General features: G+C 37.4%; 1 protein-coding gene across 2 annotated transcripts; it reads right to left on the reverse strand.

The window, feature by feature from the left end:
* Positions 1-2,986: 2,986 nt before the first annotated feature.
* LOC108407220 (myosin regulatory light polypeptide 9) lies at positions 2,987-10,550 on the reverse strand. 2 transcript variants are annotated; one of them, XM_017676381.3, is made up of 4 exons: positions 10,399-10,550; positions 5,352-5,550; positions 4,715-4,876; positions 2,987-3,477 (listed from the first exon to the last, which is right to left on the reverse strand). In XM_017676381.3, exons 2-4 carry the CDS (start codon positions 5,533-5,535, stop codon positions 3,305-3,307), a joined length of 519 nt encoding a protein of 172 aa, XP_017531870.1. In that variant the 5' UTR covers positions 5,536-5,550; positions 10,399-10,550; the 3' UTR covers positions 2,987-3,304. The 2 variants fall into 2 exon arrangements, with proteins under 2 accessions (XP_017531870.1, XP_017531869.1); XM_017676380.3 differs by lacking the exon at positions 10,399-10,550 and adding an exon at positions 6,532-6,672.
* Positions 10,551-10,558: the final 8 nt, after the last annotated feature.

Genomic DNA, 10,558 nt, shown 5'->3' on the forward strand with positions numbered 1-10,558 from the left:
AAACATGATATAGGGACTTGAGAATTCAAGACCAAGTGGAAATGGTTAAGCAGCACTGGGGAAACTGGGCAATTCTTCCATGTGGAATTAACTCCAGCAATGCCTTTAAGAGCAGCAAAGACAAAAACCAGGTTTCAGGGAAATTTAACTACTTAAGGGGGACCTAGAAAGACACAAACAAGTCTGGCATATTGGACCTATTCAGGAAATCTAAGGTGAAATATTTGATCATCTACTTGGTATCAGGAAACTGACCGGCATTTATATATATAGATACATATATATATATTCTCAATCTTCATTAACAACCCTTTGATATAATAAAATTCTAATTTGAGATAATTTAGTATCAAACAACTGTGGACCTTTCTTCAAACCTTTCCCTCTTAATCTCTAACTACCATTAAACTCATCACTTAGCCTTCTCTTTTCAAAGGGAGAATTATCCATTTCTATTTTTCTAAGGATAATTCTACAACATATGATCTAGGTTCCATTCCCTTCGTACTGCCTGTATGTGATTTGTTTCACTAATTATTTTCTTCCAGTTTGTCTTATTCTCTGGTCTACAAACAGGTTGTAAAGACAGGCCCTTTGATCATGCCTTTCCTTCAAGGGTCTCTTTACTGCCAAACTTCAGACCCCATGCTGGTAAACAGAACCAAAATAACTATTTGAATACTCATTCTGTGCACAACTACTCAGCTTTAGTGTTCATAATTTTCACAACAAACATGGAGGGTACAGTCCTGTTTTACAGGTGCAGAAACTGACATTTAAGTGACTGGTCCAGGGACACAAAGCTAGTTAAGTAACAATTCAGTCAACCAAGTCTGGCTTTAAAATTCAGACTGTCTTATTAGTCACAAAAAATGCTGCTTTATATCTTCATAGATTATGTTCCTACTATGAACCAGTAGCATTATTTCCCTTTTACATATGAGTAATAGTTGAGAGAGGTTAGACGACTTAAGGTTGTAAAGCCATGATGTAGCAAAAGTAGGATTAAAGGGCAGGCTGGCCTGACTCCCAAACCTAGGCATTGTCTACTACCTCATGCTGCACTATAGATTCTGCAATCAAAACACTACCTACCAACTCTTTTAACAGAGGTGACCAATGACTTGCCAAACCTAATGGGTTCATTTAATCTTTCCTGTATTGAACCTTCTGGGGTTTAGCACTATTGACTATTGACTACCCTCGCCTTTCCTTTTCAGACTTTGTTTTTACTTGTCTCATATAGTCTGGCCTTCCTTTCTTTTTCCCAGTAGCACTCAACAATTCCTGCTCTCAAGTCTTGGGCCGTTGATCAAATAAAATCTGGGCCCTTGGAGTCCAAATGACAGCATAATCTTAAGCAGGTATTTAAGGATGCTGCCCACACTGGGTTGGTTTCATCAAACTTTTGTTAAATGGTTTGTTTCAAGTATTACTTTCATCAAGGAGACTGTTTTTTTCAGTCAAATCCACTGTTGAAATAGATGCTTTACTTTTTTTTTGATATCGTTAATGTACAATTACTTGAACATTTAGATGCTTTACTTTTTATTGGCAATCATTTTTGCTTAAGCAAAGCCTAGTTACTTTGTAGAGAATGTTATTTCTAAATTAGGAGACTTATTTCATTCAGGGGAAATGAAAGACTGGTTTTTGAGCAGAAATGGAAATGGGGATACTACCTGAGGTAACTTTAGTAGATGAAACAACTTTTTTCCTGCAGTGAAAACAATGTTATTTGTTCTTCATTGAAAATTTGTTAACAAAGCAGAAATGATTTTTTTTTCCGGTTGAAATGGAAATTCAAAGCAACAAATAAGATTTTAACATTAGGGCTATAAAGTACTTGGCTTAAACCACTGAATGAAATTCAGGAACACATAAAAGGCAGAGTTAAGGTAGGTGCTAAGACTCTACTCTTGAAGAGGCAAAAGCAGTCTTCTTACTAGCCCTACTCCTGGTTCTATAAAGCTGGCTGCAGGTGGATAAAGCATCCAGCTCACCTATCACATTGAGTACAAAGGTCTGCTGCCTTGAAGGCACTTAGTAATTGTTTAGTGAATGAGGTAATGGTTTTGTCCACGTATAGTTTTGTTAATAGTAGCAGGAAACATTAAGTTATTAGAATAATTATCAATTACTCATCTTTGTAGGCTAATTGTCAACTCTCTTCAACCAACTTTATTCCCCAATGTTTCAAGACCTTTCTTAAACTCATGAATCTCTGAGAGCCAGACTTTTGAAGCCTGAAGTAAATGAAACTGTCCCCCACTTCCTGATTAACTCTGAAACAATCCTGCATTTCTGCGAACAGCATAAGTTATTTTTAGGATTATAATAATGATATCACTTTCCTAGGCATGTAGCTTCAGCTGTTTTGACTGTGGGCAGGTCAGGAATGTCCAAAATTCACACATGGACTCATGGTGAATCTCTGCATAAACAAACATGGTATTTAACAGAGTTGTTGTATTTAAAAAACTACATAAACCAAAAAATACTGTATTGTATTTCCGACACTTTGAAATACAATACAAAAAAAATGTGGGTTTTTTTTTGGTAGAAGCATTCCACAGAATCCTTGGGGCTTAAGTAATTTTAAAAATTAGGACAAATTAAAATTACACTCAGTGTCCTGGTCTAATTTTAAATGACATGAAGTGACATTTGCTTAGAACAGATGAGGTATGTTGGTAAGTATGTTAAACTTAAGGATTTAGAACTACCAAAGCTATCATGTATATATGTCTTATAGGAAATTATTTTTAAAATTGGAAGATGAAGTGTAGGAAACCTGATTAAGGCAGTTAAAATTGGAGTTTTTGGGGAGAGGGAGGAATGAAAAACAAAGGAGACAGGATTGTTAGGAAAACTGAGAGGAGTAGAGAAGTCACAACCATATCATTTTCTAGGATTTGCCTCATCCGCCTTTAGAAGAGGCAGCTAAAACACAAGCCAGTTTTGGTAAATAAAAAGTTTTAAACGATTGTTTTATCATAAAGTTTAATTATGGTTCAGAAAAAATTAAATGAGTAACTTTCTCTGAAAAAATATATTGACTCTGTGTAGATTGCAGGCATTTTGGGAGGGGCTGGTAAGTTAAACTGACCTATTTTCTATTTTGTAAATGACAGAAAGTCCCATTTCCAGTCTGATTACAGAGATGCATGTGCCCAAAATGGCTGAGAATAAATACAAGAAAAGCAAAAGCTATAAAGCTAAGGGCATGCAAGAGGCTCTAAAAGAAAGTCTCAAAATACCCAAAGTGGCAACAAAGAACGTTTGGCTGGAATCTGAAGTTCTTTCAGTCATCTTTGTCTTTTGCTCCATGTTTAAGGATGCGTGTGAACTCAATGTAATTGAAATTGCCCTTCTTGTCAATAGGTGCTTCTCTGTACAGCTCATCCACTTCCTCGTCTGTAAACCTATCTCCCATTGTTGTCAGCAGCTCCCTCAGGTAGTCTTCCTGAATAGTGCCTAAAGAATAAAGAACTGGGGATCAGTTTGAGCATTAATCACAAGGAACACCTACACTTGACTAAGCAAACTCTGTATGTTAAGAACTATAAACATGCAAGTATATGAAACATGGGATCTCCACATTGAGATAAGTTTGAAGAATGGGTAAGACATTTTCCTTTTTTATGGTTTTATTCCTTCAGATTAAAAAAGTAACACCTGCTCAATGTAAAAATGTCAATCAATACAGAATTATCTTTAAGAGAAAAGAAGTTTATTTCCTCTGCCTGTCCCTCCCCTACTCCACACCATCCAGAAATAACTGTTGTGTTTCAATTTTAAGAGGAAAGAGGTGGTGGTATGATGATGGAGGCACACAGGCAGATACGGTGCAGGTAAGTTAGGATAATAATGTAGAAAGAAGCCTGGAAGGAGGTTAGGAGGATGACACAAGAATTATGGATATTACACTTGACTAGGCAAAATGAGGCCACACTGTGGACAGCGAGCCTTAAAAGCCAGAGTGGGGAACTAGACTTCCAACACCAGACTGCCTGGAGAGTTTTCAACTAGTCCCAGCAATATGTAAAGCGTGCCTTCCTTCTCAAAACACTTGCAACGTGAGTTACCCCGTTATGTTTTCTCTTACATGCACTTCTGCCAAAGCACCAAGCATTATGCTAAGCTCTTTATATAAATTATCTCATTTCCTCATTTGATCTTCACAACAATCTTATGAGGTAGATAATATTTCTCATTTTACAAACAAGAAAACAGACACGTAGGGAAGTTAAATAATTTGCCCAAAATCACACAGCTATTATGCAAAACAGGAATATGAAAGCAGGGAGCCTGATTCCACAGTGAAAGGTAAGATTCCAGATTTAAACTTTACCATGTGATAAACACAGCTGTACTCATGTCACAGCCTACAGCAATTTATACTTCATCCAAGATTGCTCTGATAACAGTTACTCATTCAACATATTTACTGAGGCCTAACTATTGTGGAGTTGGTTCTAGTAAAGGAGTAAAATTTAAGTTTCCTAAAGTTTCAAATATACCTATTAAACTGTAAATTAAATATTTAAGGACAACGGCAGTAGTGAATGATTAACATGCCACAGAAGAACCCTGCAAAACACAGGTATGGCATAAATCTGTAGGTATTATGTTGTCATATTTCAAGTTATTTATTTTATTACTGTAACTAAAAATTAAATCGTTTGGTAATTAAAGGTTTCCTCAGACTTACCAGTTGCTTCCTCATCAAAGCAAGCAAAAGCATTTCTGATGACATCCTCTGGGTCTGTGCCATTTAACTTCTCACCAAACATCGTGAGGAACATGGTGAAATTTATGGGCCCTGGAGCCTCATTCATCATGGCATCCAGATACTCATCAGTTGGATTTTTCCCTAAGGAAAAACACAGGATCATAATTTTAATTATATCACAAAATGCACCAACCATTCAATCAGAGTAAACATTTTGACAAGATTATCATTTATACAGTTTGCTGTTTGTATTCATGACACCAAAACTATTTGGAAAAGACATTCCACTGAGATATCAAGAATACTGCTCTGATAAGATCAGTGTTTGAACTCACTCACTCACTCCTTCCTCCCTCCCTCACTACTCCCTCACTCACTCACTACTCACTCACTTACTCACTCCCTGCCACACATGGCTGGGCCCTAGCCCAATCCTTAGCCCAGGCCAGAAATCTGCAGGTGGTCCAAGGACTACATTTTGGGAAACCTTGCCCCAGACTTTGAATCTTAGAAAACTGTATCATTAAATTGGCTTCACAGAGCTTTAACACTTAAGAAATTAATACAAAAGGAGTTACAGAAACTCTAATATATTAATACTAAAACTGATTATTACCCAAGGAGGCAAGCATGTCATGCAAGTCTTCCTTGTCAATGAAACCATCTCTGTTCTGATCGATCATGTTGAAGGCCTCCTTGAACTCCTGGATCTGCGACTGGTCGAACATGGCGAACACATTGGACGTTGCGCGCTGGGGGCGCTTCTTGGTGGTCTTGGTCTTTGCTCTTTTGCTCGACATGGTGGCGGTTAAATCCTAATTAGGAAGGGAAATATTAAGAAAACAAAAGATTAACAAAGAGTAAACCTAATCAGCCTTCCTGATATGTTTGAGCTACTTAGAGATGTGTCTAAAAACTATTCAGCAAGAATAGTTGACAACAATCTCTCAACTGATCAATACTATTACAGAATCAAGTTACAAAAACCAGATTCATGCTTTGAGTTCACTCATCCACAGTAGTTGCAAAGATTAATAAACAGTTCATCACTTCAAATCCCAAACTACAACCAATGCTTGATTGAAGCTCAGAGCATATCAACTGCTGTATACCCTAATAAGGGCCAATAATCAAATCTACTGGTTTCATAACAGTATAGAAAACAAGAGAACAAAACACAGGTATCCTGGGGAACAGTCCTAGTTCTATACTGTAGTGCTATGGAAGTGCTGAGGGATACTAATTCATCTTCAACAGGTCTACCCTGCAGCCCTAGCCTAAATTAGCTGTCCGATTCTCAGGTGGGCAGAAAGTAGGAAGAAAGCCTGATGGAACAGGTCTTCATCTCCTAACCTTTATTGTCAAATATCATTCTTCTACTTGTCAACTAGGATTCTTACTGTACCCTCACTTCTGGAACTGAAATAGTTCAAGAAAGATATTGTTGAAAGGCTAACTGAAGCGTGTAGAAAACTCTGAAATTAATCCACCTACAGTTAAATATTAAGGCTATTTCCATTCTATCCAAACCAATTTATTGCACAGAGCCAAGCTAAATCACGTAAAGTGACTAGGTGTTCTAGACAAAAGTCAGCACAACAGTTTTTAAAGCTATAGAAACTACCTTTGCTCTCTAATCTAAATTTATTCCAGTAAAACTAAGTTAAAAATAAAAAGAATGTCTAATCCTACCTAAAATGAAAAGGCAATTTTCCTTTCAACACAAATCTTTAAAAGACCATAAAAGTCTGAAGTTAAAAATCCCATAGTTAGCAGATAATAAAATTTTACCATACCATCCTCCAGAGCTGACACAATCTGCAACCTCTAAGCAGTAAAACTAAGTAAGATACTGTATTCAGTTATATTCTTCCAAGCAGGCCTAAAATAGGCACTACTGATTTCACTCTCTGACCAGGATAACAATTTTAAAGCTTACGTTCTGAAAACAACATTTAGCTATGATGTAGCAAAACACTATGCCCTTGCTCTAAAAATAAGTTGTGGACTGCAAAGAATGAAGTACTACCTAGATCTCAGCACTGCTAAGTGACCTTAGAATACAGTGCTTCCTATGAGTTTAAAAAGCTCTCTCTTACATTCTTTCCTTGATTATACCATTTTATCCACAGCAAACTCAATTATGGAAATAATTTGAAAAGCTCTGACAGAGATTTTTTTAGCTAAATCTGTTCTCAGATTTTAGAAGGAATTTCCACAAAGGAGTCACGAATTCCAGTCCATCTAATATAGCACTCCTTGGCGATACACTGGCTTGTACCACTGTTAAGCTATACCCTAAGGAATATCTTAACTAAGGATATTAGTGTAAGTAACACAGAAGTTATGACAAAATCCTCTCTAATTTCCTAGTTTCCTTTAATCATCCTTTAACAGGCTGCCTTTTGTAATTTCTCTAAACCATTCTCAAATGCGTATTTTCATTCTCTAATACATTTTGGGGACATTAAGTCCCCCATTACTATCTAAATTACATAGAGCTGTAATTTCCCCCTCTATTCCAAATGTAGTTTTAAAAACTACAAGGAAGTATGGATTATATTATTCCTCCATCTCTTAAAGGTACTCAAGGACTTGATGTGAGTGATTGTGACCCGATGAGTGTTTACCAGTCCATATTTCTTAATATTTTAGGCATGCCATGTCTTTGCAAACCAAAGCATGTCTTTAAAAATAGTCTGTTTTGTTTGACAACACTGTCTTCTTCTAATGATACATGGATGTCAATTATTTTAAAAACAAAGAAACTGAGGAGAATTATAGGTCAAATGGTTGACACAACATTTTTGAATCTGCAAATCTTATAATACTAAATTTAGTGGGGGTCCTGTAGGTAACATTTAAAAATACTTAGTTTGGGTTATGAAGTTTTATACACACACACACTTTAATTTCCAAGTATTTCCTATCAGTCTTTAATCACCCATTCTCTAAGTTTGTAAATGCATTATAAAATAGTTTTTTAAAGTGATAAAGGTTTCTTTTGGTCAGCATTGACAATGGGTTTACATAGAACTTTTCTGCTCATTCACTACTTGATTATCAGCCTTTAATATGATTAGTTAATTATAGTAATGTACATCAATGTCACTGGTATTGAATACTATTTAAGAATTAAGAAATGTAAGGCAAGTGTCCTGTCTTCAAGGAGCTTAAAATATAGTTGGGGGGGCTACTATAAAGAAATAAGATGATTGGTACAACTTACAAAATGAGTCATAATTTTCATTCCTGAAGTATGACTCTCAAGTTAAAACAGTATGTGAAAATAATGAAAAATAACTCAAAGGTGGCACATGATTATGTGAGTTCAAAAAAAATCTTTGTTTCAAAAAGATTCAGAGAGGGAGGGGAAAAAAAGACCTTGAAAATCCCAGAAGCTACAAGAGTTAAGAGACTCAGATGTTAGTCCTAATTCTACCAAATTAACTGAGTTAATCCTACCAAAAACTGGTAATGCTGGGCAAGTCACTACCTGGGACTTTACTTTTTCAAGGTTGGATTCATACCTATGTGCTCATCTCCTACCAGAAACTTGGAGCCTTTCAGCAATAGGGAGTTCTGCTTCCCTATTTAAATAAGAAAAATGTGGTTATTTTTTCCTATCAAACTAAAAATATGGTTAAACAAACATTGGTGGAGAGGGAGCCACATCAGTAACAGTGCTATGATTCAAGGAACAGATCACTTATATTATCACTGTCCTCCTTGTTATGCTTATTCTAGTTTGCTGTCCATTTTTCCTTTCCCCAAACAAGGGAGCCTAACTCTCCTCATATGACAAGTCTCAACAAATGCACAACTCTCACAGAATTTAGAAAGCTAAGGTAAAATAAAATTGAAAATATTTCATACATCACTGTAAGTATTCTTTATTTAGGATGGGAAGTTGCCATGTAGGCACCTGAGATTTCCAAGTTATGAGGATCCTCACTCCTAAGTTACAGTTAGAATCTATTTCTGAAGCATTTAATGAAAAATCTTAGGTGTAAAAGGGTATGTGTTGTATGAAACCTGAAAACAAGGAGGTTGGCAGAGCAGGTTTCTACAAAATAAACAATGATTTCAGACGCATGAGAAAATGACTGAAACAATCAATGGTGGCCAAGGAGATTAAATTTACAAATTTAAATGAGTATAATCTTGCTTCAAATTATGGTATGGGAGTGTTAGTGGCAACGACTTTGTGGTCTTATTTTACTTTATTTTTTAGCTTGATAAAATAGAACACTTCAGGGTTATAAGAGGAGGGATAAAAACTATGTAAGATGTTAAATTCGATTAAGTGATGGGAGAAATAGAAAATAAAGACACTCAAAGAGTCTTTGCCCACACACCAAGGCTAAGCAGAACATTTTCCACAATCTCTATTGATATTATGGTTTCCTTTATAAAGTGGGATCAATCCATACTGAGAACTACTCTAGATAGAATCCTAGGGTCCAGCATTTAAATGGTAGTAAGTGTAAAATAATCTAGAGATTTTTTCTACAGCACCAACACTCAAAACTGACAGTATTCTGGGGGTACAAGTTACATTCTTTAAGGAAAAACTCCCATCTTAGAAAATACTTCCTTACTGTGATAGCATATAGTGTCTGCTTTTCAAATCCAGACTGAAATCTATAGCCTCATTTAATCAATGCACTTTTTTTTTCCACGCTAAGTACATGTCATTTTTTTGGTGCCAATCACAGTTCCAGGCTGGTGTTTCCGTTCCAACTAAGCCAATTCCTACACAGACTTCCGGTTGAAAGTAGATTTAGTCCTTAGACTGCCACACCCAAAAAAGTCCTTACTCTTAGCACTCTACAAAGACAATTAGTTGTCAGGGTTCACTTGCCAGTAAAGCCTTTTGAAAATGAAAGCTTTTCTGGTTAACTTTTATCGAAGGCCTTCCAAAACATGAAACAAATAATTTTAAGAAATAATCACTTTCTTTACATATAAAACTTTTTTCACTCAAGTTAAAATCTCAACTGAACGCCTATGTTCTAAAGTTCTATGAAAGGCTAATACAGGCTTTCATATACCAACTCAACTACTTTAAAAGGAAACACTCGGGCAAACTGATTTAATCCAGTCTTCACCCAAAAGAAACACGGTGTTGTAGTTTGGAGTTACTCTTAAGCTGCAAACTAAACGCTAAAAGCCCCCTTTGTTCAAATGTTACTTTTTTAAAAAGTTCTAAGTACTAGAAAATGATGCTGAGCTGAGGGATACATGCTAATTTGAATTGGTTATTCCTACCAAACGTAGCCAGAGCCGCAACAAGAGCTGCATCAGGGGGACACCAGGCTACGGTTTTTGCGCAAACTTTTATTGAACCCGGCAAGTTTACGTTAGAAACTAAACATAGTCCCAGAGTCAGAGCAGCGGGTCTCGGGTTTCGCGGGCCCGGCTGTCGCCCAAGTTCGGCGCCACCAAGCTAAGCCACGCTTCCCTGAGCTCCACGTTTGGACAGCGGAGCAAAGTTCACGCCTGGGCCACTTCCGGCAGCAGCCCTCGAATCTGGGAGCGGGCCCTCGGGCTGGAACCGGGGCACCTCCCGGTACACCTGCCCAGGTGTCCTCCCGCCGGCGGCCGCCCTCGAGACGAGCCCCCGCGATGGGCTCCCGCGCTCGACCGCGAGCTCCACTCACCCAGCAGAGCCACGAGGATCCGAACACTTCAGTAACCCCCGGCTGCCTTCCTACCGCTACCACCACTCTTTTACTCCTAGAGCCGCTACAAACCAACACTTCCGGCTCCGCTCAGCAAACCGGAAGGAAGCCTAGTCCCCATTTTCGGCCACTGAGTGAG

This window comes from Manis javanica, chromosome 9, assembly GCF_040802235.1.
Source record: "Manis javanica isolate MJ-LG chromosome 9, MJ_LKY, whole genome shotgun sequence".
Taxonomy (NCBI): domain Eukaryota; kingdom Metazoa; phylum Chordata; class Mammalia; order Pholidota; family Manidae; genus Manis; species Manis javanica.